This window comes from Aquila chrysaetos, chromosome 2, assembly GCF_900496995.4.
Source record: "Aquila chrysaetos chrysaetos chromosome 2, bAquChr1.4, whole genome shotgun sequence".
NCBI classification, from domain to species: domain Eukaryota; kingdom Metazoa; phylum Chordata; class Aves; order Accipitriformes; family Accipitridae; genus Aquila; species Aquila chrysaetos.
The window spans coordinates 75,128,623-75,155,494 of record NC_044005.1 but is presented as its reverse complement, the minus strand read 5'-3'; the positions used below and the strand labels follow the sequence as shown (position 1 = coordinate 75,155,494).

Sequence of the window (26,872 nt, the reverse complement as noted above, 5' to 3'; positions counted from 1 at the left end):
TGCCGAGGAAAATAGAAGGATGCTCAGCTACGGCAGTAATGAAGGGCTCAACGGTGTCTACAAGCTGAAACAACCCACAACGGAGAAAAACGATGCCAGCAAGCAATCTCTAAATAATTTTCTAACAGCCTTTCCCTCTGCTGCTGTAGGAGAGGCAAAACCAGGCTAGATGGACTAAAACTGGGCTGGTGAGGAGGGCTTTAAAGTTGCCAGAGGGGAGGAACCTCAGTCCATCCCACTCCTACCAGTTTGATGCCAGTGCCAGCAATAGATGCCCAGAGCCTGAAGGGGGATCACAGGTCAGCAGGGAGCACCTGAAGAGCAGCACAAAGGAATTCCAGACACTCCAGCCAGTAAACCAGCTTCATCGGGGGCCCAACTTAAATGCCTCTATGCAAATGCACGTAGCATGGGGAATAATACATAAATAAACATTTCAAATGAGGAAACAAAGAGGAAAATGTCTTTTTTTACTTCTTATAGCATCTCACTGGCAATGGCCATAATTATGGTTGAGAAGGTATTTCTATTATGACGTTTAGAGGTTTAAGAACATGATATGTTGTGCTAATATTGTTCATGTTTGTTCACTACCCAAATATGAATTATTAGGAAAGTGTAGTAAAAATCCAGTCTAGCGGGTTCTGAGTTATGGAATATGAGCAAACAGACTTCTGCATAATTTGAAAAATGTTTAGGTTGCCCTTTTACACTCCAATTCACGTAACTTTTAGTTTGACATATACCTGCCTTTGGCATGTTTGAAGAAATCTGTTTTTGAAATAATCAAGTTATGCATCTTAAAACTGCCTACCTCAATCACAACTGTGCCACACTGCATATTTATTAAAGGCCACATTTTCCCTTGAGAGAAATATGTGCATATGTGCATGACTCTCAATGAAGTCACGCACATATCTGTGTGTAGAATGAGGCGATAAAGCATAAATAAAATAGTAGAGTTGAAGAAGGAATGAAAATTATAAAAGCTATTGGAAAATAACTCCCCTCTAAATGCAAGGTGCATGGGAGTACAAGAGGATTATCTCCATAAATACATTTCTTGGACCAATTTCACCTTAGGTTCTCACAGACCAGTGCAGAGCAAAACTTCTGATTAAACTTCAGTTTAACTTTCTTACAGACCTTAAAGAAATTATATATATAGCACATATATCAAGTATCACATGTACTCCACAGAACTCAGATTTCTTTATTCTCAGATATGAATTATCGAAGAAACTTACATAAGAATTTCACTCTGGTGACTTGCTGCTTTTTCTTTCATTGTTCCTCAAATCCTTGAGACTTTGAGTTATACAACCAATCAAGCTTATAGTAAAGAGCAACTGAATGTTACAGTTGAAATGAAAAACTGCATTGATTTTATATATCATAACTGACAAATCAAATAGTGAAATATTTCAACAAAAGTCTAGAATTTCGCTAGAACTAAACTAAATAGAATTTAGTCAGAACTGCTTTTAGTTCGTTTTATGAACTATACTTATACAGTAGTTTTCATGGATTTAAATGAAGCATCCTTCCCTCTAACAAGGGTTTTAGTGATGATGTACATCATGACAACTTGGTCTAGTTCCACAATGACATATATCATTAAATTTAGGTTCACCTTCATTGCAGCTAATTCCGTCTAACCATTAGTTTTCTTAATAATTACACAATTGGCAATCTTGTCAATTTTTTTTTTATTTATTTTCTTCTGATGTTTTCTACTCATTCAGCAGAAACATCATTGAAGATAGCACACACATTTTGACAGATGGGTGATTGCCTCTTAAATCCTCCTGTGGAATGGATATTTGTGGAGACCTATGGGCAAGTGCAATATTCTCCCCTTAAAATATGCAGAGCCCAGCCTTTGTGGTTCTAATCCGCGGCCTGAGGCCCATGTAGGGACCTTCAGATTTCTGGACAGCTGCATCAAGACATAACTTGTATGGAACTTATTTGAATTGGAAATTGTGTCACTTGAGTCATGCCATGCAAGTTTTAAATGGCATCTTCATTCGCATCTACTGATGCTCACATTTGTAGATCACCACCTTTTTATTTCAGACATGCGAACCATGGGAATGTGACCCTCTCATGCTGTAAGCAGATGCTCTTCTCTTCTGCAGCAACAGCCCAGCTGCTGGAAAGAAGGATTTATGTCAGGTCCACTGCTCTTCCCTGATGGGCTCCAGGAGCCCCAGGAAGCACAGGATAAGAGTTTCAAAGCAGATACAGTATTGATTGTAGCTCCCTTGATCTGTTAAAATTATGTTCACCCTTCAGCTGTAAAGCTCGGTAACAACTGAACTAGGACATGTGATGGGATTTTTCTGAGGGAAGGAAAGTTGTGTGTGGAGGAGACAAAGTGTTTTATCTTTGGAAGCCAGTTGCTATAGTTGAAACATATTAATCAGATAACAAAAAATTACTTTCTCTGCCTCTTTACCACAACCTGTTTCACTTCATCATTTGTATCTAGCTATGTGTCTGTCTGTCTGTCCATCTATCTATCCATCTGTCTAAATGTGTATATATATATATTTATGTGTGTATACCTCTATATATGACCTATTCTATTTATGCTACATATTGCATTAGAAATTCATTTTACTAGTCTAAAATATTTAAGTTTTTCTGAGGAGTTTTTTTTCTTTCTCCAATCTCCTTTCCACAGTTGCTAGATACAAGGAATTCTGGGCTCCAAGAATCTACATTTTTAATAATTTAACCTGAAGCCTACATTTCACACCAGGAAAAACGAATGAATTAATGGTTTAAGCTTGTTAAAATCCGAGGGACACATTTACAATTAGACCAAACTGACAAAACTCCTTTTAAGTGAATGAAATGGTGACAATTTACATGGCTGAACTGTACTCACGGTATAGCAGCACAGTACAGTCCTTTTGAGGGGAGAAGTTACCCCAATTTTGAAGACTAAACCAGACTGCTTCGTCTATAAGAATAGGTCTGTTAATCACTAGTTATGTGTGCACCTGTGTGCAAGGAGCGTGTGTAAACAATATAAGCTTCCACAAAATGAGGAAATGTCTACGTTGTCCTTTGTGGATATTTTAATGCACTTAATTTTCTATACTACCAGGCAGTTCAGAACTGTTCAGATGCTCTTTGATTCTAGCCCTGTGTGTAGAAGTGTAATCTAAATTTTGTATATCCTAGGATAGCTATTTGATAGCAATTACCTCTTCTCTCTGCTTTTTTTATAAACTTCATAAAGAAAACCTTGTGGAATTACAATAAAAAGTACTAAATTAAATGAAAATTCTTTTTATATGTCCTTACTTTAATTTTTCTTTCTTTCCCGATGTCTGTTGTCCTATATAGGGAAAATGGAAAAAAAGCTCTCACAACAGTTTTTTGGTAGTCTTAGATCAATGACGAAATGCAAATGCAGAAAATTGTCCGTTATATTGTCACATTCATTTTTAAACAACTCTACACTAAAGTATGACTATCATTCTGATTACTTGCTAACACACTTCTACCCTTTTTCTTACCTGGTGGTGTGGGAATCTTTTAGTATTGATTTCCAGATGGTGCAATTCTTTGAGGGAAAGGTTTTCTTTCTTTAGTATGTGCTGTATAGAAAAGAATGGAATCTGTTGTCATTATCTTGTGTATACATCTAATTTTACAGTGTTACATAAGTGATAACATTTAAATAAAGCACTGTAAAGTATCTATTCGTAACAGAGCACACCATCATAACTGATAGTATGTTGCCTCTTAATGGTAGCAAGTTTTGTTTCCCTATTCTCCTCATACTGTGTCTAACTTTTTATATTGCTTTTGTAGCATGAGGTTTTCATAGCATCAGATGCTGAAGTGTTATCTTTTTTTTCCTGATGGTAATGCTTTATTTCTGAACAGTAACAAAGAAGTCATTGCATAACTCCCTGAACATCCTAAATCAGATGATTTGTTTAGAATTGCAGATTATGATCAAAGGGACTACTTGAACTGTGTTTCTGTCATCAGAATTACATACAAAATAGAACCATCACAAACATATTATAATCTATTTTGAAAAGAGCATGATGCTGAGTAATGAAGAAACATGATGCCAAAATTTTTTTTTAATTAAATATAGCACTGTAACACAGAAGAATGAAAGCTCAAATGAGAAGACACTGACGTTCCTGCTTGTGATTTTCACCCATTCTTCTCAAGACAGTGTATCTCTTGCCCCACATCAGCTAAACAAAATTGCAAACTACAACAGTTGAGACAGCATATTACATACATATTTTCAGATACTTCCAGCTCTCAGGTAAATTGAGATGCATTGAAATATAAAGATATCTGATGAATTCTGACAGATTGTAGTTCTCCAAATGAAAAGTTATTCTTTCTTGTTTGCTCAAATTGTTGTTGATATTGTAGGCAGCCAGTAAGAGCAGGGCCTGCCTGTTCGACCGTAATGTAATCCATTTACTTTTAACAACTGTTTGAAGCCTGTGTTTTTGGAGTTTGTTCCGAGTTGACCACTGACTTGTCTGGAATTATTCAGCATGTGGATTGGTGAAATACAGAGAATTCATGACCTCTAATGTGATTAAATACCTGCACTGCTTTTATATTTAAATATTAATAAAAGCAGCTAATTATTTTCTATGACCTATTGCCATGAATATATCCTTTGACTGTTCTTGAGATCAAAAGGCATCTTCAGAAACCGAGATCAAAAGAATTTATCTGCAACTAGTAGAATCAGCTTCCTTCATGATCTACAAACTGCTTATTTCAAATCAAAGCTTGATTTTACTGTTGATTCACTTGAGACTACATACAGTGCTAATCATCCTACATTTGGATATGGAAATGGGAATTGTATCTTATTTTTTATTTATTGGATATAAAATTAATTTGCACACGTGCATGAATGCATGTGCACACACACACACTGTTCATTTATGGAAAAGTAATGTTAGATTATGTAACCACTGGGAATATTTAGTGCATAAAGTTAATACAAGTTCTGTACATTAGTTTTTAAAAGTGTTCTTCAATAGAACAGGATCACGCATCTCAGTGAATCTGCAGTTGATTGTGCCCAGATTTTGCTGCTTTTGGATGACTAAAAAAGTCCTTAGGGATGCTCTGTTAATGGGGGGGGGCAAATAAGCTTTTTTCCACCCTGAAAATATTGGGATGCTTCAATTTATTTTAAAGGCAAACCTAAAAACTGTAAAAAGGTGTTAGTTGGTATTCGGAAAGTTGCATACAGTAAGTTTATAAGTTTAAGACACATTCCTTTTAACTACTCCTAGCTCCAAATCCAGGGGAAAAAAAAGGGGGGGGAGGGGCTGTGTATCTAAAACTAAATTTATGCAGCTCTTAGATGTTTAAGTCCAAAATAATCAAGCGAAAAACATCCCTCCAGGCAGCTGTTTAATGGTAGAAGGTCTCAGGATTGTTAGGTGCCTCTCAGTAAGCCTACAATTGTGAGTAGGACTGGTACTCACACAAAAGCAGACACTTTATTTTTTAGAACAGTAATAATGTTGCCTCTGCCTAATTCTGCTTTTCAGATTCAGCTCTCTGGAGCTGAATGCCAGGTTTGCAGGTAAAAGCACTGATGTCCCTGAATCTTTTATTTCAGTCACAGTTGAAAAGACTATGTGAAAACATGGATGTGCTGCTCTACATAATGACTGTCCACTTTGCAAAGCATCTGCATCACTTACATGCACAAAAGATGCGCAGAAAATGATAAACAAAGTGTAGCTGCTGATATGTCACCGTAATAAAAGGCTGGAAAATGTTTTGTTATTTTTTCCCCTGGGTTTCACTGAGAAATAAGTAGTGCTGTCAGAATGAAAATAGTCTCTAAATTATTCAGTCTAATTTATTTTTATCATTTGAAGTCTAAAATGAAAGTTCCAGTGTGTTAACGGTTTTCTGTAGTTGGGACGGTAAATCTGTTTTTCAATTTAAAAAAAAAAAAAAAATTAAGTGCATTAGCTGGGAAGCCTACCACTATGTATTTTGATAAAAAATAGCTATTTTTTTAATACATTAATTTAATGCGTTAAAAATAAAGCTGTTTAGATTATCCAGGAACAAAAAATGGGGATGAGAATTTTAAAAGTATATAGTAATGTTTGTCACATCTGAATACTTCCGTGTTTAGAAAGGTCAATGCCCCTCTCCTCAAGATACACTGTGATAAGGCTAACGGCACCTAATGCACCTGACTTTATTACTAATTTCTTATCTCTCCTCCTGTCTGCCCTCCTCACCCTCCTCACCTGAAGAGACTCCGTTTCTGGCCAAGAAGGTCTTAACACAGCCTCTTCAGCAGAGTTTGCGTAAAGAATATGATTTTACACACAAAACTAATCTCTTAAGTTAACTGGTGAGCTTTCATCGCAGTGTTGCAGCTAAAAGGCAGCTTATTTCCAATATGCTGTGAAAGAAATACGGTTACGATCCGATTTGCTCTTGGGATAGCGGAGCGTAAGAAATGTTTAAGGAGACCAAGATGAATCCAACAAAAGGGCTCGGGAGACCTTCCCGCCATTTATAGCACTAGAAACGCGGCGGATTTGAGATCGCCCATAGATCGGCGGACAAGCGTGCGGGGTCCTTTCAGGTGACCGAGGCGACGGTGAGCCCTGCCACCTCCGCCCGCAGCAGGCCGAGCGGGAGCACCAAGAGAAACACGAGCGGGACGAGGCGGGCCTGGGGCGGAGGGCTCCCACCGACGTCCCCGGGGCCGGGGCCTAGGCGAGGGGCGGGCAGGGCCCCGCGGGCGCCGTGAGCTCCGGCCTCCCCGCCTCAGCCCCGGGGCGCCCGTGAGGGCGGCTGCCGGCCGCTGCGCCTCGCCATGGAGCCGGGGAGCGGCCCCCGCCGCGGGGCTGCCCTTGCAGGTGGGTCGGGGCCCGAGGCCGGCAGGGCTGCCCGGGGAGGCGGTAAGGGAGGCCGGGCGAGGGCTCCGGGCGGGAGGCGGCGGCCTGAGGAGATGCCCCCGGCCCGCCGCGGCGGCGCGGTGCAGGGCGGGCTGCCTGCCCCGGCCGCGGCCGTCGCTGCGTTTGGGGCCGTGCTTCGTGTTTGTCAACCCGGCGTCTGGCGGCGGAGGAGGTCTGGGGGTGGAGGTGGTCTGGGGGTGGAGGTCTGGGGGTGGCCTGGGAGAGCAGAGGGGGAGCGGGCGCCTCAGGCGGGCCGGCGGGGTCGGGCCGCCCGTGGAGGATTCTCCTGGCGGGCAGCGGCGGGAGGCCTCGCGTGGGCGGTCTGGGGTGTCCCGGGAGGGGCTTCCTGAAGAAAGGTTCGGTTTGTTCGGCTTGTTTTATTTGGCTTTTGGAAATGGCAGCCCTCCCGTGAAAGTTGCGCCTCTTGTTATTAGCGAAGACGGTAAGCCATGAATGACTGCTGCCGACGTGTGTTCAGGGCCTTGGTGTTCTTTTCTAATAGGCTACGACTCATTTCACCCAAGTCACAGGTGTTGTTGCTAAGTTGTATTGGATAGATGCTGGAATGCAGTTGATGTTTTGCTAAAACACAGTTCCATTAAATACGCAGATACAATACAAAGGGATTATCAAAGAATTGTTAAAGAATTACCAAAATTTTTACCTGAAACTGATTATTTCTAACGTCATTGAATTGAAATGACTGTTTCTGATCCCCTCGTCCTTAGGAAATTAGAAATCATAGTGCTCGGTCTTCTACACTTTTATTGGTGACCGACAGAAGAAAGTAATGATTAATTTTCTTTTATTTCCTGTTTGTTTTCTTAATTTGAATGCACTAGTCATTGAACTGAATTAAAGTGTAAAAAATACTTTTCAATGGACTTGGTGCGAATGCTTGACAGGCACTTCCATAGTCCACTGTCTTTTACAACTTCCAGTGCTTCATAAACTAATATTCAGGCACTACGTATTTAATTGTGGTTATAGTTATGTTAGTAGCTATAGTATATATAAGACTTTGTTCTTCACTGCATACGGTATGCTTTTGAGAGTACCAGGTTCCTAGTATTACTGCCATTCTCTCTTTTCCTTGTCTTGTATTCCAGACATTTGCTTTCTTTTGAACAGTCTCATCTTTCATTCTGCCAGTATAAAATTTGTCTAAGAAAGCCAAGATCAAGGTTTTTAAAATACAACAGATGCTTTGTGGTAACTTACGTGAAGGAAACTCATTCACTGAAAGATACTGATCTTGCAGATTTATAAACTTGTGGAAATGGAACCATTCAGGTGAAGACTGAAAATGTGAAATTAAAAGAGAGAAGTATGGTGATATTTTAGCTGATATATTTTAGCATGGGAAGAGAAGAGATGCAAAGTAATCCCTGTATAATCCTCTAACCTGTTCATGACTTCAAAAAAAGGCACTCTGCTTTGAAATTCTACATTCAAGAACTAATGCAGTCATTGCAGTAGGTAAAACTTAGGAGATATGGCTGCTTTCTTGTTGTAACTTGGCGGTATAGAAAGACTGGGATTATTTTCCACAGTCCAAAATGCCATCTGTAAATTTATACTTTATGTAATTAAATATTATTAGCACATGTGAAACTTTGTAAATTACTAAGGGTCTGACTTTCATGGTCTATCTCATAAAGCTACAATTGTTTGAAGAAATAAATCATGTTACATTTTAATCACGTTTCCTTGAGCTTTTGACATAACGTATTTTAAATACTTACTTCAGTATAATTTTAGCACCTTGAGTCCATTTTAAAAAAGAAAGGAAAAAAAAACATGCTGGAGGTATTGTTTAGGCTTGTGGTAGTAAAACCGAGTTTTTTCCTCACGAAGTATGTCAATATTACATATCTTTGTGTGTTATGAGTATAGGTTGTTTAAAAATGATGCTGTAGAGTAGCCTTGTTCTAATATACATTTTTACAATAAAAGCTGCTTAATTGGAACACAAGACATACTTTAGTTCATCTTGATTATGCAGCTGTCCCATTATCATTATTTATTATATACACAAAAGAGAGTATTACGTTAGGCATACCAATTAAATCAGGTTTATTGGTGCTTAATGTTACGGCCTTACGTGTCTGCAGCTCAGCCCAGTTCCGCTAGAGCACTCGTATCATTTTGTGACCCATTTTGTGTTCCATTATAATGGATCAATATCTTGGTTGCTATTGAGTAATGCAGAATGAGGTTACAAAGATGTGGGTAATTTTTTCAACTTTATCTGCAGCATGTAATTGACAGACTAGTTAAAGTAAAAATCATGGCAACAAAGCAGTTTTTCCTATTATGTTTATGCCATTAAAGATAGACCACATACTTAAATTTGGAAGGAAAACCATTTTTTTTATATTTGTTACACACTATTATTTAGGACTGTCTGAAGATTTTTAGCTGTGTAGTAGTGGTGAATCATAGAATGGTTTGGGTTGGAAGGGACCTTAAAGATCATCTAGTTCCAACCCCCTGCCATGGGCAGGGACACCTTCCACCAGAGCAGGTTGCTCAAAGCCCCATCCAACCTGGCCTTGAACACTGCCAGGGATGGGGCAGCCACAGCCTCTCTGGGCAACCTGTCCCAATGCCTCACCACCCTCACAGTGAAGAATTTCTTCCTTATATCTAACTTAAATCTACCCTCTTCCAGTTTAAAACCATTACCACTTGTCCTATCACTACATGCCCTTGTAAAAAGTCCTTCCCCATCTTTCCTGCAGGCCCCCTTTAGGTACTGGAAAGCTGCTGTAAGGTCTCCCTGGAGCCTTCTCTTCTCCAGGCTAAACAACTTCAACTGTCTTGGCCTATCAACTGCAATTTGTTTCTGTCCTGACAAATCCTTTTATATGTTCCATCTATTTCAAATGTGAAAAACTGAGCCCTTGAATGGCCTGGAAGTTAAATGAGTTACAGTCTATTTTGTGTCTTACTCTATTTTAAAATGTTCAATCTTAGATGATAATGATCTGAATAACAAATAAATGTCCTGTTGTAAGCGACAACATTTTGTCTATGACATTTGAAGAAGTATCTTCCATTATTAGGCATGAATTTTATGGGCAAAGTTAGAGATCATGCCTAAGGTGTGCAATCCTGTGACATAAATGAGTATTACTCAAATGTTGAATTATTTCAAACAAGTTTAGGGTTTGGTTTTATTTTGAGGTGCCTCATAATTTTAAATCACAGTAGAACTTAGCCCTGTTCCCCCCATCGCTTTGTGACTTCCCTGTTTCCAAGGTCAGTCAGAAAACTGTATGTATCGCTCAGAAAGGTAAATTATCTAAAGTTATTCACCTCCCTTACCCAAAACCATCCCTGAAAGACTTCTTAAAAGCTCTAGAGCTGAGGATTCCCCTGTGCAAACTGAGTAGCTCATCCCTTGTTGGCTGGGTGCAGCACAGGCTGCTGTTCATACCAAGATCAGTGGGGTTTTTGTCGGGGAGCAGTCCATTTTGATCTGACTGCAGACTTAACTGCACCACTTTCTAGCTTAATCCTGTTTGGGAGGCCGATTCCTGTAGTTCGCATGTACTAATGCAAGGAATAATGAAAAGGTCATCCCTGCACTTCTGTTAAAGACAGAAAATTATTGTTATCCCTGTCAGCCTGTTGTTGACACTAGTGCAATTCTGGCATGAGGTAGAAAAATCCATATAGCATCCAGGAGTATTTTTTTTCCTCTTGAGACTTAATTTGCTGTTGTGTGCAACAGTGAGGGCAACTGCTGTGCATTCAGAGACCAGGCTGTTCAGTTTTGTGTAGTTAACAGTGAAAAAAGAAACAATGAAGAGGTAAGAGGCAGAAAAGCATCTTCTGACAGCTGAGAGAGTGCTAGGGGAGGAAGGGATGCTTTTGTGCCAGTAGTGGGCTCAGGGAATTGGCTTTGTTTCCTGGAGGTGTCACGTGTTTGGCCTCAACTTCCAGACTTTGACAACATGTTATGGGGATGAAAGCGGGGATCACTAACTAACAAGGTGCATAAACGGCCCTTTTGTGGGGTTGCAGGTTTTTTGGAAATAGGAGATTTTATAGCTTGTTAAAATGACTTTAAGGAATGATTTAAGTTTAGATGCAAGTTTCATGGCTTTAACGGATGTTTTCAGTTTTTTAATAACAATGAATGATTTGAATTGTTTAGGTTTTTTAACTAGTAATGTGAAACCTTTGAGCTTTGGCATCGAGTTAAATATATGAAGTTTCTGACTGACAAGAAAATGAACTAAAAAGGTGATCATCTGAAACTAGTGGTTTGGTTTTTTTCTAATTAGTGGGAATTATTTCCTCTTCACGTGTTGCCGACAGTGTCAAAACCAAGGTGAGACTTAGCAGAAAGGTATCTTGCTGTAGTTAATGGTGTAATATGAGCTGCTGCATCAAATGCACTTGCAAAACAGCAGGACTGGCAGGTTGGGGGAGTAGGGTAGTGCTTACAAATCAGATTTACCCTGGTTCTTTCTGTTATCCTGTTTCCTGTTTATATCTGAGGTCCTTAAAGGATCTTACACCACCTCTTATTTCCCCTTGGTTATCTAACACAGAGCTGTACAGGACAGTTGACTTCTTTCGTAATTATTTCAGCAGCTGAATAATCACTCAGCAGCCTTCCACTGCTGGGACCTCGGCAGGGCTGTGGGTCCTCAGTACCCTCTCCCTCTATGAGAGTTAGAAAGCTGGAGAGGGGTGGAGGTCTCTCTTATGTTGGAAATCGGGAGACTCAGTCCTGTTTGACAGTGATGTTAGCCAATCCTGTCCTCTGCATGCGCTTCCCATATCAGTTTGCGGATTGAAGGGCTTGCATAGGTATCTGTTGTTAGGATGCTGCTCCCTGCTTCTAGCAGAGCTCGCAAGGGGTTACTGGTTCCCTCCTTAACACTGAGTAAACGCCGTTACGCAGTGAGCTTTGTTAGTAAGTAGTTACTCTCACTGAGCAACTTGCGTCCCAGATGTGTTTTGGTGGATAATTCTTGATCCTCTCAGTTCTTGTCAGTCATATTTTGGCGTTAGCAGCTAGGATTAGGCTGGTGACTTCTTCCTGTTGTTGGCCCAATCAAGGAAATTTTCTGGTTTGGTTCTAAACTTTTTTTCTGCCTAACCATTGGTGTCATTTCTGTGCTGATATGAGCAAAAATATTATTGATAAAACTGTAGCTGCCAATATGCTTTTAGTAGAATGCATTCACATTTGGTGGTCTTTGGTGCAGCACTTCCTGAGGGCAACAGATTGCTGTGCAATTTTTGCTAATGCACAGTTGGCCAGCATCCCTGTATTTCTAACAATGTCATCCGGTGTGTTATTTTCTAGGAGAATTTTTACAGTGGTTTCTGAGAGAGCAGTTATGCCTTTAGGGAACTGTGAAAAACTTGAATCAACTCTTACAAATCCTGCTTTTCCTTCCACAAACTTCTCTTTTCATGATCATAAAAGAAGAAAAGAGAAGAGAGATGGTGATAGTGACAGTAATAGAAAGGAGGTGAAAGAGCTGTATATTCTCTATAAAATCTTCATGAAATCCACTGTTTCTGGAAATACATGGAGGTATATCACCATTTGTCATTAATTATCTGGTTTTAAACAAGAGATTTTGAGATTCCAACAGAATTACTTCTCCAAAAACTGTTTTGATTGTGTCTTGTTCCTATGGAGAACCAACTTTGTGATCTGTGCTGCCTTTTTTTTTTTTTTTTAAACCAGCATCTCTACAAGTAATTATTCCAGAAAAGGAGTGATTCTTTTTCTCCACAGTAAGAGTACTTCATTAAACTCATTCAGTGTAAGGCATTACTACTGTAGAAGTGAGTCGGTACAAGATGTTAAAGAGAAAAAGGCGTCCCTCAAAATCCAAATTTCATTACTTAACTGTATGTCCTAAGTGTTAAGGTGGAATGATTTTAAGATTTTAATGATAGTGATTTAAAGCAAAATTAGGTAAGATACCATAGTTTATGTGATTTATTAGGGATACATCTCCTTTAGGAAATAGCATTTTGGCATGTTGAGGGTGAAAGAACCTTTTGCTTGTCTCTGTTGTCTTATTAGCATGTGCACTAAGGTTTTTGCTCTGCTTAAAATATAGTAGTCCCCTTTAAAACAAAGTAGAAAAGTGACTCTCTTTAGTTTGGTAATAAGTAGTGAAAAAATACTAATAATTTTCCTTGACCTGTAGAAATTCAGTCTCAACTAATACTTGTCTACTACTTACATTATTTTTATTGGGGATTTTTTTTACTCTAAATCACTTGATTTAGAGTTGTGGGCTGAAATGTGTAAAGTGCATAGTGGTAAAATATTAGTGGTCAAACAGCTAACTTTGACTTTTCTTTGTAATAGTATGTCATGTGAGTAGAAATAAACAGAGCATGATAGAAAAGAAGGTATTGATGGTGATGGTAATGATAAAAGGCACCTGAACATCCATGAAACGCTGAAGTTAAATACCATCTCCTGACCCATACTGGAATGATGGTCCTTCTGCAACTTCCCTGAATATAATTTAAAGGAAAATGCTAGTACTGACAAAGCATGTTATAAAGCACAAAGCAAATCTTTATTTGTCCTTTTTTAAAAGGGGGTGAATCAGAAAACTTTTGCAAAGTAGTCTCTGGAGATATCAAAATGATAAACCATCAGTGAAAGCCATTTGTAACACATCTTTCTGCCTGCCTTAATGTGTGGCTCTGCTCTGCAAAGGGACTTTGTAAGAATGAAGCTTGACAGACACTGTTTGAGTGATATCCGGGTGAAACTTCTATTGAAGACAAGATAATCTGGGGAGCACCTTTCATGTTCAAAGCCAAAGATTTTGGATACCTTACTGTTACTACTTAGTCTTTCAGTGTGGTTCCATGTATTTCATTTTATTCACAGCTTTGAAGGCAGTTCAATTACTGCATGGTTCTGTATTTGTAAAACATTTCCTTTGATGTATGAGGCAAACGAGTCTTACATCAGTTTGTTGTCCCACAGAGGGGCTGATCCTTTGAGGCTGGGAGAATTAACTTGTGCTTTTCCACTGGAATTCTTGGATATGGTTGGGAAACTTGTGTGAAATAGATTTTTAAAAGTAAGAAGTTTTGCAAAAAGTACCATTTATTTAATGCATAACTGCTTTAAGCAGTGGGTATAGATAGTTTAGTTCAGTTTCTAAGGGTTTACTCTTTCATTAGCTTTAAGAGTGCACTGGTGGCTTAGACTAGGTGTTTTTTGCCCTGACACAGGGCAGGAATGTAGTGTTTCAAGTGGAGAACAGTAGCTTAAAACATAGCTGTAGGTAGCTAGATCCCAGTGAATTTTTGCAGTCTTAGTCCTTGTGCTCTGTACATTTCAAAGTGTGACTGGTGTGTCTGAATGGACAGTGTGCAAGGAATGTACAGGAATTGTTTGTGCATTTCAGAAGTATTTAAAAGGCAGGTCTTTCTGTAAGTGCCCCTGATGGATAAATAAATATGTGATGATTTATGACTTACTGTTCAAAGTTGAGGAGAAGGAAAGGAGGAAATCAGCTTAGTGATAGCAGGTGATCTGGTGAAAGGACGACATAAAATACCTTATTCAAACCTGTGCTGTGACTACTTCAGAGATACTCAACAGAACTTATTATAGTGCCTAATCTACAGTTTTCTTGGATAACAAGAAAAAATAGTATTATGAACAATTTTTAGATGTCAAGACCAGGATGAAAGTGTAGGAAGTGGTTTATTATTATGGAAGGAATATTTTTTCAAGTAAAAAAAAATACAGTGAACTACTGAATGAAAATGGTGTGGAATTAGAAAAAAAAAATTTGCTAATTAGGCTGGATATTATTAGTTATTTTTAATTTCATTTTTTCCTTTTCTGTTCCTAGGTCCTGTGCTCTTGCCCATGAAACAATCATCTAGATAAATATTTTCTTTTTCTGACTCCTGTAATGCCTTTTGCCCTGTCCTCACAGTTTGTAACAGAGCTGATAAAACTATTTTCTTCACTTATCTTACTATCCACTTGCATCACTTTGAAGCTGTCTTCATAGACCTTTCTGTAGGCTTGAGGCTTAATGTAGATTTAGAACTGCAAGTGCAGCAATACCAGGTGTCCAAAACCAGAAACTAACAACAACCTTAGAAGTTTTATCTTTTGAGCACTGGGACTTTTTGGTGGTTTTTAGTGTTTTCAACTTTGTTTTAGTGGAGATAGCATTTGCATTTAAAATTTTGCTAGGATAAGCCTATTTGAAGTGCTTGCTGTTTCCACAATTATTCTCAAACACTGCCTGAATTTTATTGTTATAGCTGGAGTGCAGCTCATGTATGTTTTATTCTTGCATTGTGCACAGATGCTTACATTTCTGCTCTTTTCCTTGATGATTTAGGAATGCACTAGAAATAAAATAATTGGTCTCACTGTTGAACAGTTTCCAAAGCCAAGAAAATGCTGTGCATAATTTCCTTAACAGAGTCATAGTGAAGTTACTTTTTTGTTTTCTGTTTTTCTAATGTAATAGAACTCAAAGGCGGAAGAGAAAATCAGGTTTGGTATTTGAAAATATCAAAACTAGCATTGGCTTTTGCAATTATCCACTCAAAACCACCAGGGAAGAGTTGCAAAGAATACACTGAGCACCTTGCCAAAACTGTATCCGAACAAGATTTTGGATGGAAATCAAAAGTTGAAGTGCTGGAAGCTGAAGTTCTTCGATTACGTCAGGAACTTCTTTTGAACAAGATCTGTCCAAGATTCTGCTTGGAAAATGGTAAGTTTCTGAAATGATTTCTGACTATGTTGCAGTAGCAAGGAAACAAACAGCTTTCATGTTGCCTGCACCATTTCTTGTACCTAGATATGAGAGTCTTTAGTGTACAGCTTTCTATTTTTCCCAAAGCTCTGAAGTAGTAGAACGCTTAATTAATTTGTAATGGGATTGAGCTTGGGAATTTGATGCTTACTCAGAACTTACATTTTTAACTTTCAGAATCAGTATGTATCATATGGAATAATTCCAGACCAAATTATCAATACAAAATGTTACCCTATAACCTCAGAGACACTAGTTTGCAAGAATATTGATGTAACCTATTTACATTTGGAACATGTCTTAAAGATATATTGCATATTTTTTTACCACTTCAAAGATGCTTAAAATCAGACTTTCAGCCTGATGTGTTGAAAGCATGAATCCCTAATATGTATAATGGGAAGGTTGGGCAGGCAAAGGACTGTATGTCTGCTGTTTCTGTTAATGTATTTAGACTGCGGATACTGTGAATGTTTATTATGACATATGATAAAATTTTGTGAGCCTGATACTGTAGGATTCAGGAAAGCTGTTAGTTAAAGAATAAGAAAAAAAAAAGAAAAAAAAAAAAAAGATGAGCTCAAACGGCACTGTTTCTCTGACTTGTGCATGTTGAGTGAGTCATTCTCACTCTGAGATATCAATGGCACAGGATGAGCTTGGAAATCGGGCAGTAGGGGATGTCTCCAGGCTCTGGGGAGATACTCCTGCAGGAGATGGAGGTCACAATGCTCTGGGCTGAAGGAGAGAGACAGCTCACTGTTGAGGGGATCTCTAAAATCAAAATGTATAGCTAGTTGCTTTATGACTTGAGATTTTTAGAAGGTTCCCTGATAGAAAACTTGATGGGGCTTTACTGGAATGGTTTTGTACTGAAATGGTAACTTCTTTATTTACTTGTGAAAAGATTTCTAGATTCTAACTTTAACTGAGAGGGCGGATGTATTAGACTTCAGCTAGAAGCTCTAATATTTTTTATTTTTTTTATAATAGACCTTTCTCTCTAGAGAAGTGAATTAATGACTGTTCATACTTAGTTATTGTTTGTATGTCTGTTCTCTGCATCCTGTTCCAAACATGAAGTTTATTTGAGTAAAAGTAACTTTCAAGCTGCTCTTTCGAACAGGTGTCTTAATGTTACAAAGAACTGGTTCCATATGATGCATATGATCAGGAGAGATTTATTAACATCTAATGTCTGGAGAGGATATTCTAATTGTGGATTAAGCAGAAAATACCAAATGCTAGAAACAAAATCAATTCATCTGCAACTTCTGTGTTCCAAGTGTAACTTCTTAAAGATTCTTTACCCCAAGCTGTTGAACTGAGCAATACTGGTATGTCACTTGCCAAAGTAAGCTCTTTTATTTGCGAGATAGGCAGAGGAAAGCAACTGTCCCTGGCAAATAACGCTTTTTTCAAAGGATGTTAATTTTCATTGCCCTAGTCACAGTGAAGTTTGTTCACAGGCCTAAAATGTGATAAATCTTGCCTAATTTTAGATGTCTGCAGCTGCACTAAATTTTCTGTGCTTTCTTCATTATCTGTACAGGGAAATGGCATGCTTACTCTAAAATTTATGGTACACTTGACCCATTGCGATATTCACTAATATGGATATGGTGAATTGTCCACAAAAGACGTTCCTCTCCATTCTGCTAGCAATAGGCTGAGTGGCTTAGAAAAAGTCCCGTGATTCCCAAATCACTTCAGTAAGCTGCTCATCATAGATAGCTCTTTTTATTTTTTTAGGGTCTCAGCAGCCTGTTCAAACATAACCTGGGTAGCTGACCAAGTCTCATTTTTCAGTGAAGCCAAACTTTAATTTCAGTCTATGTTTAGCTAATGGGATCATAAATAGTAGAGATGAGTATGTGGTATCTATATACCTTTAGTTTCTCCAGGGTACAAAACCAACACCCTATTAATTTGAAGGATTACCGTGTAGCTGCTTTTCCCTTCAAATGTTTGTTTATATTTACGATTACACTGTAGATAAACCTGTTAGACAGAAAACCTTTTGACATTTGAAATATCTATGGGAGTTTACATCAGCCCTACCTGCATCATATGCTGGCCAAGAGGAAGAGGGCATAGTCTTCCCCTTCAGTTTCTCTTAACCACCTGGGTGTAAGAGAGCAAAAATATGTAGAAGACCTGAAATGTATCATAATTTCTATTTCTTCATACAGGTTTTCCTTTAACATTGAAAGGATACTTTCGAGCTCTTGGAGTCTAACTTTGAGATGGCCGTTTTTTTGTGATATTTCTTTCTTTTGACTCTTTTGTTTTGTTTTTGCCCTCCTTCTTAAACCTTGGTATGACATGTGAATTCTTCTGATAATGGATTTGAGCCATATGTTCTTTTGGAAAGAATATGTTCTTCATCAGACAGATGTAACTGCTGAGTGAGCATTCATGGTTACAGTTACATTGGAGACTACAATGCTCAGTCTCTTGCTTTTGAGTAAAGAAAGATCGTTACTGACACCTGACGGGATATCTGTTGGTGAGATCTGTGCACTCTTCTGGTGATCAAGTTGATCATGTATATTAATAGCAGAACACCTGTGGTTGACATTTAAAGGGGGGTGGTTGTAGAAGCAAAGCCTACCTGAAATAGGGGCCACTCCACCACTGACATCATCTGCTCTGGGGGAAAAAAAGTTTCCTCTCGTGTGTTGTGCCAGTTTTGAGATTTTTCAAGCCCATGGAGATTAGAAGCTAAAGGGTGGCTACTGCTGAGGTAGGAAGGCACAAAGAGCTTGAATCTAAGTTGAGAGGAAAAGTGGTATAAGTGGTGTTCCATCCTGTTCACCTGAAGGCTACTACAGATCCATCAAGCCATTGTTATGGTTTGTTGTTGATGGTATATTGCCCAAGTTTACTACCTAATATCACACCAGAGAAGTTCTCTTTAGGGCCAAGTATAACTGGGCTTTTTCTTAGGGCCAGATATTCTACAGATATCTTGGATCCTTTTCCTCCTCCATTCGTTTCTCCAGCCTTGTTTTTGGAGCTGGTGTTCTGCTTAAAACAATGCAACCTTTTAAAACAATTCAAACCCTCAGCTTTTCTTTGGCTTTCTTGTGTTCTGCTTAACAGCTCTATAGGTGAAAGAACAGCAGGGTTTCACAAAATCCACCACTGGAAGATCTCATGCAGCAAGGGTCAGATACTGCACTTGTGTCTGCTGCTGCCTGCTGAGAGCTGAAGAGTTCGAGTCCTTCAGCCAAGGTTCTCTTTGCAGCTGTATCTTCCCTGCTCTGCATTCTGAGTGTGAGAGCTTTCCTCTCCCACCTGCTGTTTGTAATAATAATAGTAGGTCTTTCAGAGGCTTCAGGAATGATTAGAGACTGCCCATGGAGTTTTATTTCCCTGATGTGAGAAATTTGTGAGCTCTTTGAAGCTGTGATGTGTGTTTTCCTTCTCCACATAAAGTTGCACACAGTATGGATGCACAAGCACATGAAGGAGAAAAAACAAAGTATCCATTTTTAAAGATATGTTGTCTAGATTATTTTTGTCCCACCTGACCAGTTCTTTGTCCTCAGAGACCCCAAAAAAGTTTGGGGTTCCTCGCTGAGGGGAAGGAGCATGCTTTGCTACAGGTAAACTGGTGGTATGGGTTGTTAAAGTTTAATGTGTTGCTTATGAAATTGCTGTGGTATATATATTCACTGACTGTGCTGTGTCTGGAAGTTCCTTATTTGACTTAATGTGCAGCTGTCTTTCTGAATACAAGGACACTGGTATTCCTTTTACGTGGTGCTGCTTTTGGCTGTACGGCAGCTGTCCGAGGAGGAAAAGCAAATCTTTTCGTAATTGTCTGGTCATTATTTTTCACCTTGCCAGTATTGTCCTGACAGTTATGCCTATGGATAGAAAAAAAATCAAATTTCCTGTTAATCAAAGTTTCTTGCCTTTCTTTGATTCAGATTGAAATTTGACAGAAAGGAGGAAACTCGTTGGTGTTATTCTGAGAATAAGAATATAAAATATTTGAGCATTCTGTTGTCACTTTGCTTTGGAGCTACATGAAAATACAAAAGGTCTTACAAAGCATTGATGAATTGATAGATTCATGGATTGAAGCACCTGTCCTCTAAGACAAATTCCTTAGCTCATCAAATCAACAATCATATTGTTTCTTGGCAGCCTCTGTTAAAGAGATCTGAAAAGCCTGCAGCTGTTACTCCATCCTAAGAAGGCATGAATGCAATACTCTACCCTTTTTTGCCAAGCATGTATTTTAGGAATGACAATTTAGAGGACAGATGTTTATTGCCTTGGTTGCTTTAGGCTGATACTCTTGAAGGGTTCCAAATCGGTTATCCAGGGTAAATTTTTAGCAAAACTTGTATCGAATATGGGTTCTCTCTTCCTTAGCTTCACCTTCAATCTTGGTTCATGTTCTTCCCTTCTTATGGAGTGGATAGGAATTTACTGAACTGCTCGCTTCTCTAATTAAAATAAATAAATAAATAAACAAACCAGATTCTCCCTCTCCTTTTTTTTTTTTTTGTTTAGAATTAGTTTATTCTTCCTTTTATAGATAATTTACAGTAGAACTTCATCTGCCATGCCCTGAAATCCCATCCTGTGTTCTTAGCCTCCACAGTAGCATATGGCTGTCTGCCCACCTTACCACAGTGTGTCTGTGTGTTTAGGGAAATGCTGAACTCTGAGTCAGAATGTGATTAATGTGAATGTCTGATTTTTAACTGTGTCCTGAGGCTGTGTTTGACTTCTCAGGGTACTAAATTCTGCTTCCTGTGTCAAGACATTTGAAGCAAGTTGTACCTCTTTAGGGAATAAGAGCCAGAGACAAAAAGAATTTGTTATCTCCTGCTTCACTCCTTAACTTGGTGTGTTTCTTGAGGCATTTAGATGTACATGTGGAAAAAGGGAGCAATTTCCTTTGTAGATTAGTATGAATGAAGACACTTCAGTCTCCTTTCTTCTTGCTGGAAGCTCAGACTTGTTGCAAAAGCAGAAACATATAGAATTGGAACCAACCAGCTCATCAGCTGAAGTAAAACTGATTATAAATGATACACAACTCCAGTTTACCAGCAGCCTTGTTTTGGGCCACAGAATTCAGCCATCTCTTCCCTTTCCACTTCCCTGTAAGTCATGGCTTGGGTGTTTCTTGCTCAGTAGGGAGAGTCAGAAACTCTGGGTGCTCAGCTTAAAGCCCCAGCATTTCCTTGGTGGGCAAAGAAGGCATCAGATAAGTCCTGCTTTGATGAGAGCAGGAAGAGTGATAGCCAGTCAAAATCTTTTTTGAATAATTTGATTTCAAACCTCTGGAAGGGCAGAACTCTCTGCCATAACTTAAATAACTTGTGATGTTTCTTATTCCTGCTTACATTAAAAGGAGCGGTGGGAGAACATAATTGATAATAGATTTTTTTTTTTAATCTCATTTTCAAAGAGAAACCAGTCAGATGAATTCAAAAAGATCAGACCAAAACATATGCAGATTCCTCAGAGAATATGTTATCTGCAGCCTCATAAAGGAATCTTCCTCGTTAGTGGAGGGAGCAGCAGCAGTCCAAATCAGACTGAATAATAATGATAAAAACATATTAGTCTATTAGGAGAAATTACTTCCCTCCCCAGAAAGAAGATGAAATGGTGTGAAATGTTTACAGCTGCCCTGAATAGCACTTAGCAAAGGCATGGTAGTAAGGTAGAGGAATATAGACTAGAATTTCTAAGTTATCATGGTATGTTTATGTAAAAGCTATTTCTTCAGGTCAGTATGTTTGAAAGAGCTGCTGTTACAGATTGCTGTGTCCTGTCACCACTTTTTTCCCTCCTGGTATTTGACAGGAAGCAAGGAATGCAAAAGAATGACAGTTACAGAGGAATAGTCAACCTCTGAGGGGTATCTTTGGCTTCTTTCTTTTTCTAGCTTCCTTCTTCCAAGGTGAGAGGATTCTCCATTGGGCAGCAGTCAACACTTAGTTTGATGTCGCCATGGAAAACATATCTGATTATTTTTCTCTCGTGCTTAGGGAATGTGATGTTGCTGCCTAAAAAGATTCTTCCTCCTTCCCTCTGCGTGCCTTCCCCCCCCCCCCCCCCCGAAAAGGTGGCCTTCTCTCCATACAGACACATAAGGGCAGCCCAGTCTAAGTGTCATCTCAGCATTTTCTCTAAGGCCTGATGGTGTCAGGCAGACAGTATTTCAAAAGTGAACTATTTGACATCTTAAGTGTACTAGTGTACTCCCATGCTTCTACCAGTGGTAGTAATGCAAGTAGGCCAGCATTGCAAGTAATGTCTCACAACCTAAAAAGTATTTTATTTTTTTAGGAGGGGAGTAGGGAATTGAGAACAGATACGTGAGATGACAAAAATGAAGTTAAAATGTGTTTAGCACAGATTTATGGGAACATGGCTTTTGGAATATGATGATGAGATAAATCTGTTCTCCATAATTGTAGTGACACAATGGGGAACTTTATGAAAGCTGAGGCCTTTTCAGGATAATTAAATAAGTTAATTTGCAATCTGGAAAAAGCACCAGCTGGAGTGTAATGATTCATTGAAATCTCAGAGTACTGCTCCTTCCATGGATAACAGGTCTGTTTTGGTTGTGGAAACTTTCTCCCTTTGAAAGCAGATGCTGTCTGTCTTATCAGATGGCATTGCTACAGCTGTTCTAAGCACAAACCTGGGGCAAAGGGACCCAAGCAGCATCCTTTTCTTTCCAGGTTTCTGTATAAGGAACCTATTTGGAGGTAAAAACAACCCAATTGTCCCAGCAAGAGAAATATACTATTTTATAAATTCCCCATGTAGATCAAGTTCCTGATAAGATGCATAGTGATTTTTAGGAATAAGGTTCATAAAAGCAAGGGGGATTCCTGATTTAGTGTAGAGTCATTTCCTTTCTTCTGGGTAACAGAATTATAGTTTTGGGGAAAACTGAATGTATATGGTAAAAACAGGTTATGAAGTGTGGCCATGGCAATTAGGGTCCTCTTGCCTATAAGTCTACTGTGGGGAGCTAAGGATCAGTCAAATTTTTCTCTGGAAATACAGAATCACAGAATGGTTGAGGTTGGAAGAGATGACTGGAGGTCATCTTGTCCAACTCCCTTGTCAAGCAGGGCCACCTAAAGCCAGTTGTGCAGGACTGTGTCCAGACAGCTTTTGAGTATCTTTAAGAATGGAGATTCCACAACCTCTTTGGGCAGCCTTAACCTAACTCAAACTTAGATTTGAGTTCCTCAAGCAGACCTTTGTTTGTGGGCTTCTGGATATATAAACAAAAAAGCCAAATATTTATACCATGTTGTATTCAAGAAAAGAGATGTATTTAGGAATGAACACCCAGGCTGATTTCTTAGGGAGTCCACCTCATATCAGCCTTCAGCTCATTACAGTTGCACCCAGATCACTCCTGCCTGCATTGGCTGATACTTCTCGTCTCTTAGAGAAGCTCTGTTTGACGATGCAAAGCATTTTTAATAAGACATAGTACTTATAGTTCAGTACTACCAGTTCAGATGGGTAGTCTTCATAGGTAACATTAATTCACTTAATATCTTGAAATATCCCCTATCTAGCTTAGAACTCAAATTTCAGTCATCGCATTGAGATGGTCAATATTGTAAAGCATATGTTAGATCTTTTGTTGTGAAAGCTGCTTGATGAGCATTAACTGACCCAAATCTGTATGTTCGTCACCTGATTATCGATCCTTCCATATCTTTACTGCAAGTATTCTTTATTTGGCTTGAACTACAAAGGATTTGTGCTGTCTTCTACAGAAATCCCCTAAAAATGAATGTTTATATCCTCAAAATCCTTCTCGGTTCTTAGTGAATTCTAAACGTTTAGATGCTTTATATAAGCAAAATCCCTAACAAATTGAAGTATATGCTTCTAAGCCTTCCGAGAAGCATTTAAATCCTGGCATTGAACAATTAATTTGAGAATTTTAGATACTCAGTCCTATGTTCATTTCTTCAAATTATTCCTAAATGGGAAAAGTATGTTAGCATGAAATACCTTAGCCTTAAGCAGAAAAGCTTGCTTTTCCAAGCTGGTTATTAAAAAAAAAAAGGAAATGCAGAAGCAAAGTTTGGGTTACGTGGTTTCTAAAATGTCTCCATTTGGAGAATCCTGGAAGCTTTTTATTATTTTTTTGTTATTATTTCAAAATGTTCAAATATGTGAGACAAAATTTCTTTGCTTTGATATATAGAGAAGTTTGGCTTGGTTCCAGATCAGGACAACAATGGTGTGCTAAACACATGGGAGTTCATGAGGGAGGAGGGTGAGTTGTTTTTTCTCAACCAGTCAGCTTGGTTAGTAATGAAAACAGCAGAATAGTGACAGGCTTACACATGAAGAGACGGTAAAGAAAACAGTTAATAAGTGTGAGAAGATTTTTTTTTTTTTTTAAGAGAATAAACTTGATTCATTGTTCATGGAAGGTGCACTTGTAACAAACCAATCAGTGAAGACTAAATGAAGAATTACAGAGTCCCGAAAAATGCAGAAGTGGAGCAGTGAATACCGTAGGAAAAAATATGAATAATTTCACATATGTTTTCATTTCCTTTTAGAAGTTACTGACTGAACACCTTCTTGGAAAGAAGAATGCAGTATCATCAAAGGGCTTTCTAAGATTGTCTCATTTTTAATTGTCTTTTTATTTTTTTCTTTTAGATGTGGAACTGAGCCTATCAATTTTAACAGAGTTTTAGGAGAGCTTTACGTGTCAAATGTCATTGGGTTTGATTTTCAAGTGATAATCCATGTGTGTGCTTACAAAGTGAGAGAATATAAACAATGCCTAATGCTTGAAACTGGAGTAATTTTTTCTTTGCAGAATTCAAGTCATCTCTTCACTTGGTTTCTTACATCTGCCACCTTCAAGCCCATTTTCTGTTCTACAGTCCCTGTTGTTTGTGTAACTGCAGATATATTAAGTTTTTCAAAAGACTTGAAGGCCATTTTACGATTCCACAGCAATTTCATCAGATGGGGACCCTTCTTCAGTTTTTAAATTTTGAACTACATACAGCATGTGGCCTTCCTCATTCTAACACTGTCCAGTCTGTGGCAGCCAGTAGCGCAGGTGTCGGACAAAGCGTCTTCCACCGCCCCTGCTTCCCCCACGTGGATATTAGAGATGCTGCCTCTCTTACTCTGCGTTGGGTAGGACCAGGAGCTGGGTCGTTCCCTTCTCTCTTCACAGCTCTGAGAAACCTTATGACGGTACTGCTGCCGGCAGGCACTTGGGAGACAAAAGGTGTTTTCCTGTCCTGATGAAGCAGCTGGCTCTTCCTGCTCCCTCTCTTGTCCCTGAACTGATCCTTGGTGTCTGTGTTGAGGTGGCTATTCAGAAGTGAGAGAATTCATCTGGGAGATGGGGTGGACTCTGGTGTTTACCAGAGCTCTGCTTCCTCAGGACTACCTGAAGACTCCACAGTATTTAATCGTAAGACTGATTGGCATCTCACTCCCCTGATAAGAGCCTCTGTGTTCTGTGGTCCCAACAGCAGTATGTGCATTTGAGTTCTTATGCTTCACAGAAGTGCCTACAAACCTTGCTTACATACTATACACAGTATGCAAGTCACTCCCTTGTCCCTTGAGTGACTGCTGGTTTTCAAGCCAGACACTTTCTGCAGTGGTTGATAGGTATAGAGGGATGTCAGTTCTTCAGCCTTTGCACCCCAAGGCTGTTCTTGTGACCATATCTTGCTTTGTTTGGGGAGCACGTAATTCTCATTTTCAGCTCAGGATCTTAATGTAGTAAGGAGCTAAAGGGACTTAAGAATTTAAATGTTTCCTGAATCTGATGTGACATATTTAAGGAGGCTGTAAAATTGCTCATGACCAGATATTTCATTACCTATATAAAGGCATTGTAAAATTTTGTGGTTAGTTTATCATGTGCACTAAATTTTCATATTTCTTGTTGCTGTATATTTATAGTCAAATGTTTTTGAAATTACTGTTTAAAGATTATTGTTAGTGTGAGGCAGGCTTAATACTGTTCCTCTTTTTTTTTTTTTTTTTTGTACTTGATAACCACATGGTGTGAACATCAAGACTGCTTTCTCATTTAAATGGTAGGTAAGTACAAAGTGATTAGTTTACCTTCTTTCAAGAAATAAATGATAAGCTGTTTCTAGACATTTTGAGGGAAATAATGAGTATTTCCTGGTGGGTGATTTATTTATTTTTTTAAAAGATAAAAATCCTCTTAAGGATAAAAATCCACCTCCTCCCCAAATGACTAGAACATATAAATAACTGAACATTTTTAAAGCATTTTGTATTATTCGTTGAACTGGAAATATGCTGCTATTGGGGACTTACTATAACAGGGTTTTCTGGAAGCTCATCATGGGACAGGAGTTTGATATCTCAGTGAGTAGGAACTGGAGCATAAATGTAACATTGTCTCCTACTGGTAGGAGTTTCATTGAATATGCTACCTCTTTTATTTGGGGACAGTCTGAAGTTTGGTTCCTACTGGTATCTCTATATTACTCTGTTCTTCCCTTTTTCCTCTCTTTCCATCTCCTTTCTTTCACCTCTGCTATTTTTTTCTTTTCCTTCGACAAGAGAATCGGCAAACATACATATGTTTTTTTGCACGTAGTTCTTGCTTTGCTTCTTTTGACTCCTGGCATTACATCCTCATGAGCAATTTTCATGTTGCCCCATGGGATTAAGAACAGGAACAAAATATCCACATAGTGAAACTCACAGTAGATGGATTCCCTAGAATGGCTTCTTTTCCTTAAACAGTACCAAAAACAACTTTCAATTTTTTTCTTCTGGAATGTCTTTTGCTCAAAACCTTAGGGAGAGAAGACATGAAAGATTGATGACTGTTTTTGTTAGTCAGACCATGGGAAGTGTGCTTTGCTTCTTTGCTTGCTTTCAAAGTCTGGGTATGCAGGGCATTTGGGAACAGTGTTAATATATAAAATGCTAGGCTGGCCTTACAAGCCCTGCTTTTCCTACCTCCTGGAAATGTCGGTTGATTTCCCTACAATTAGCCCTTTCATTGTGAGTCAATTGGTACCAATTCCCGTTCAATTTTGAGTGTGTCTGAATGTGAAAGGCATGAAACTCAACGATAAA

General features: G+C 38.8%; 1 protein-coding gene across 1 annotated transcript in view; it reads left to right on the top strand.

Moving 5' to 3' along the window:
• The first annotated feature begins 6,842 nt into the window (after positions 1-6,842).
• The window catches only part of MEI4 (meiotic double-stranded break formation protein 4), a 71,725-nt gene continuing 51,695 nt past the window's right edge, over positions 6,843-26,872 (top strand). Inside the window, exons 1-2 of the mRNA XM_030006057.2 lie at positions 6,843-6,908; positions 15,455-15,703. Of these exons, the coding sequence (XP_029861917.1) occupies positions 6,866-6,908; positions 15,455-15,703 (292 nt within the window). The 5' untranslated portion in view covers positions 6,843-6,865. The remainder of the gene's footprint in view (positions 6,909-15,454; positions 15,704-26,872) is intronic.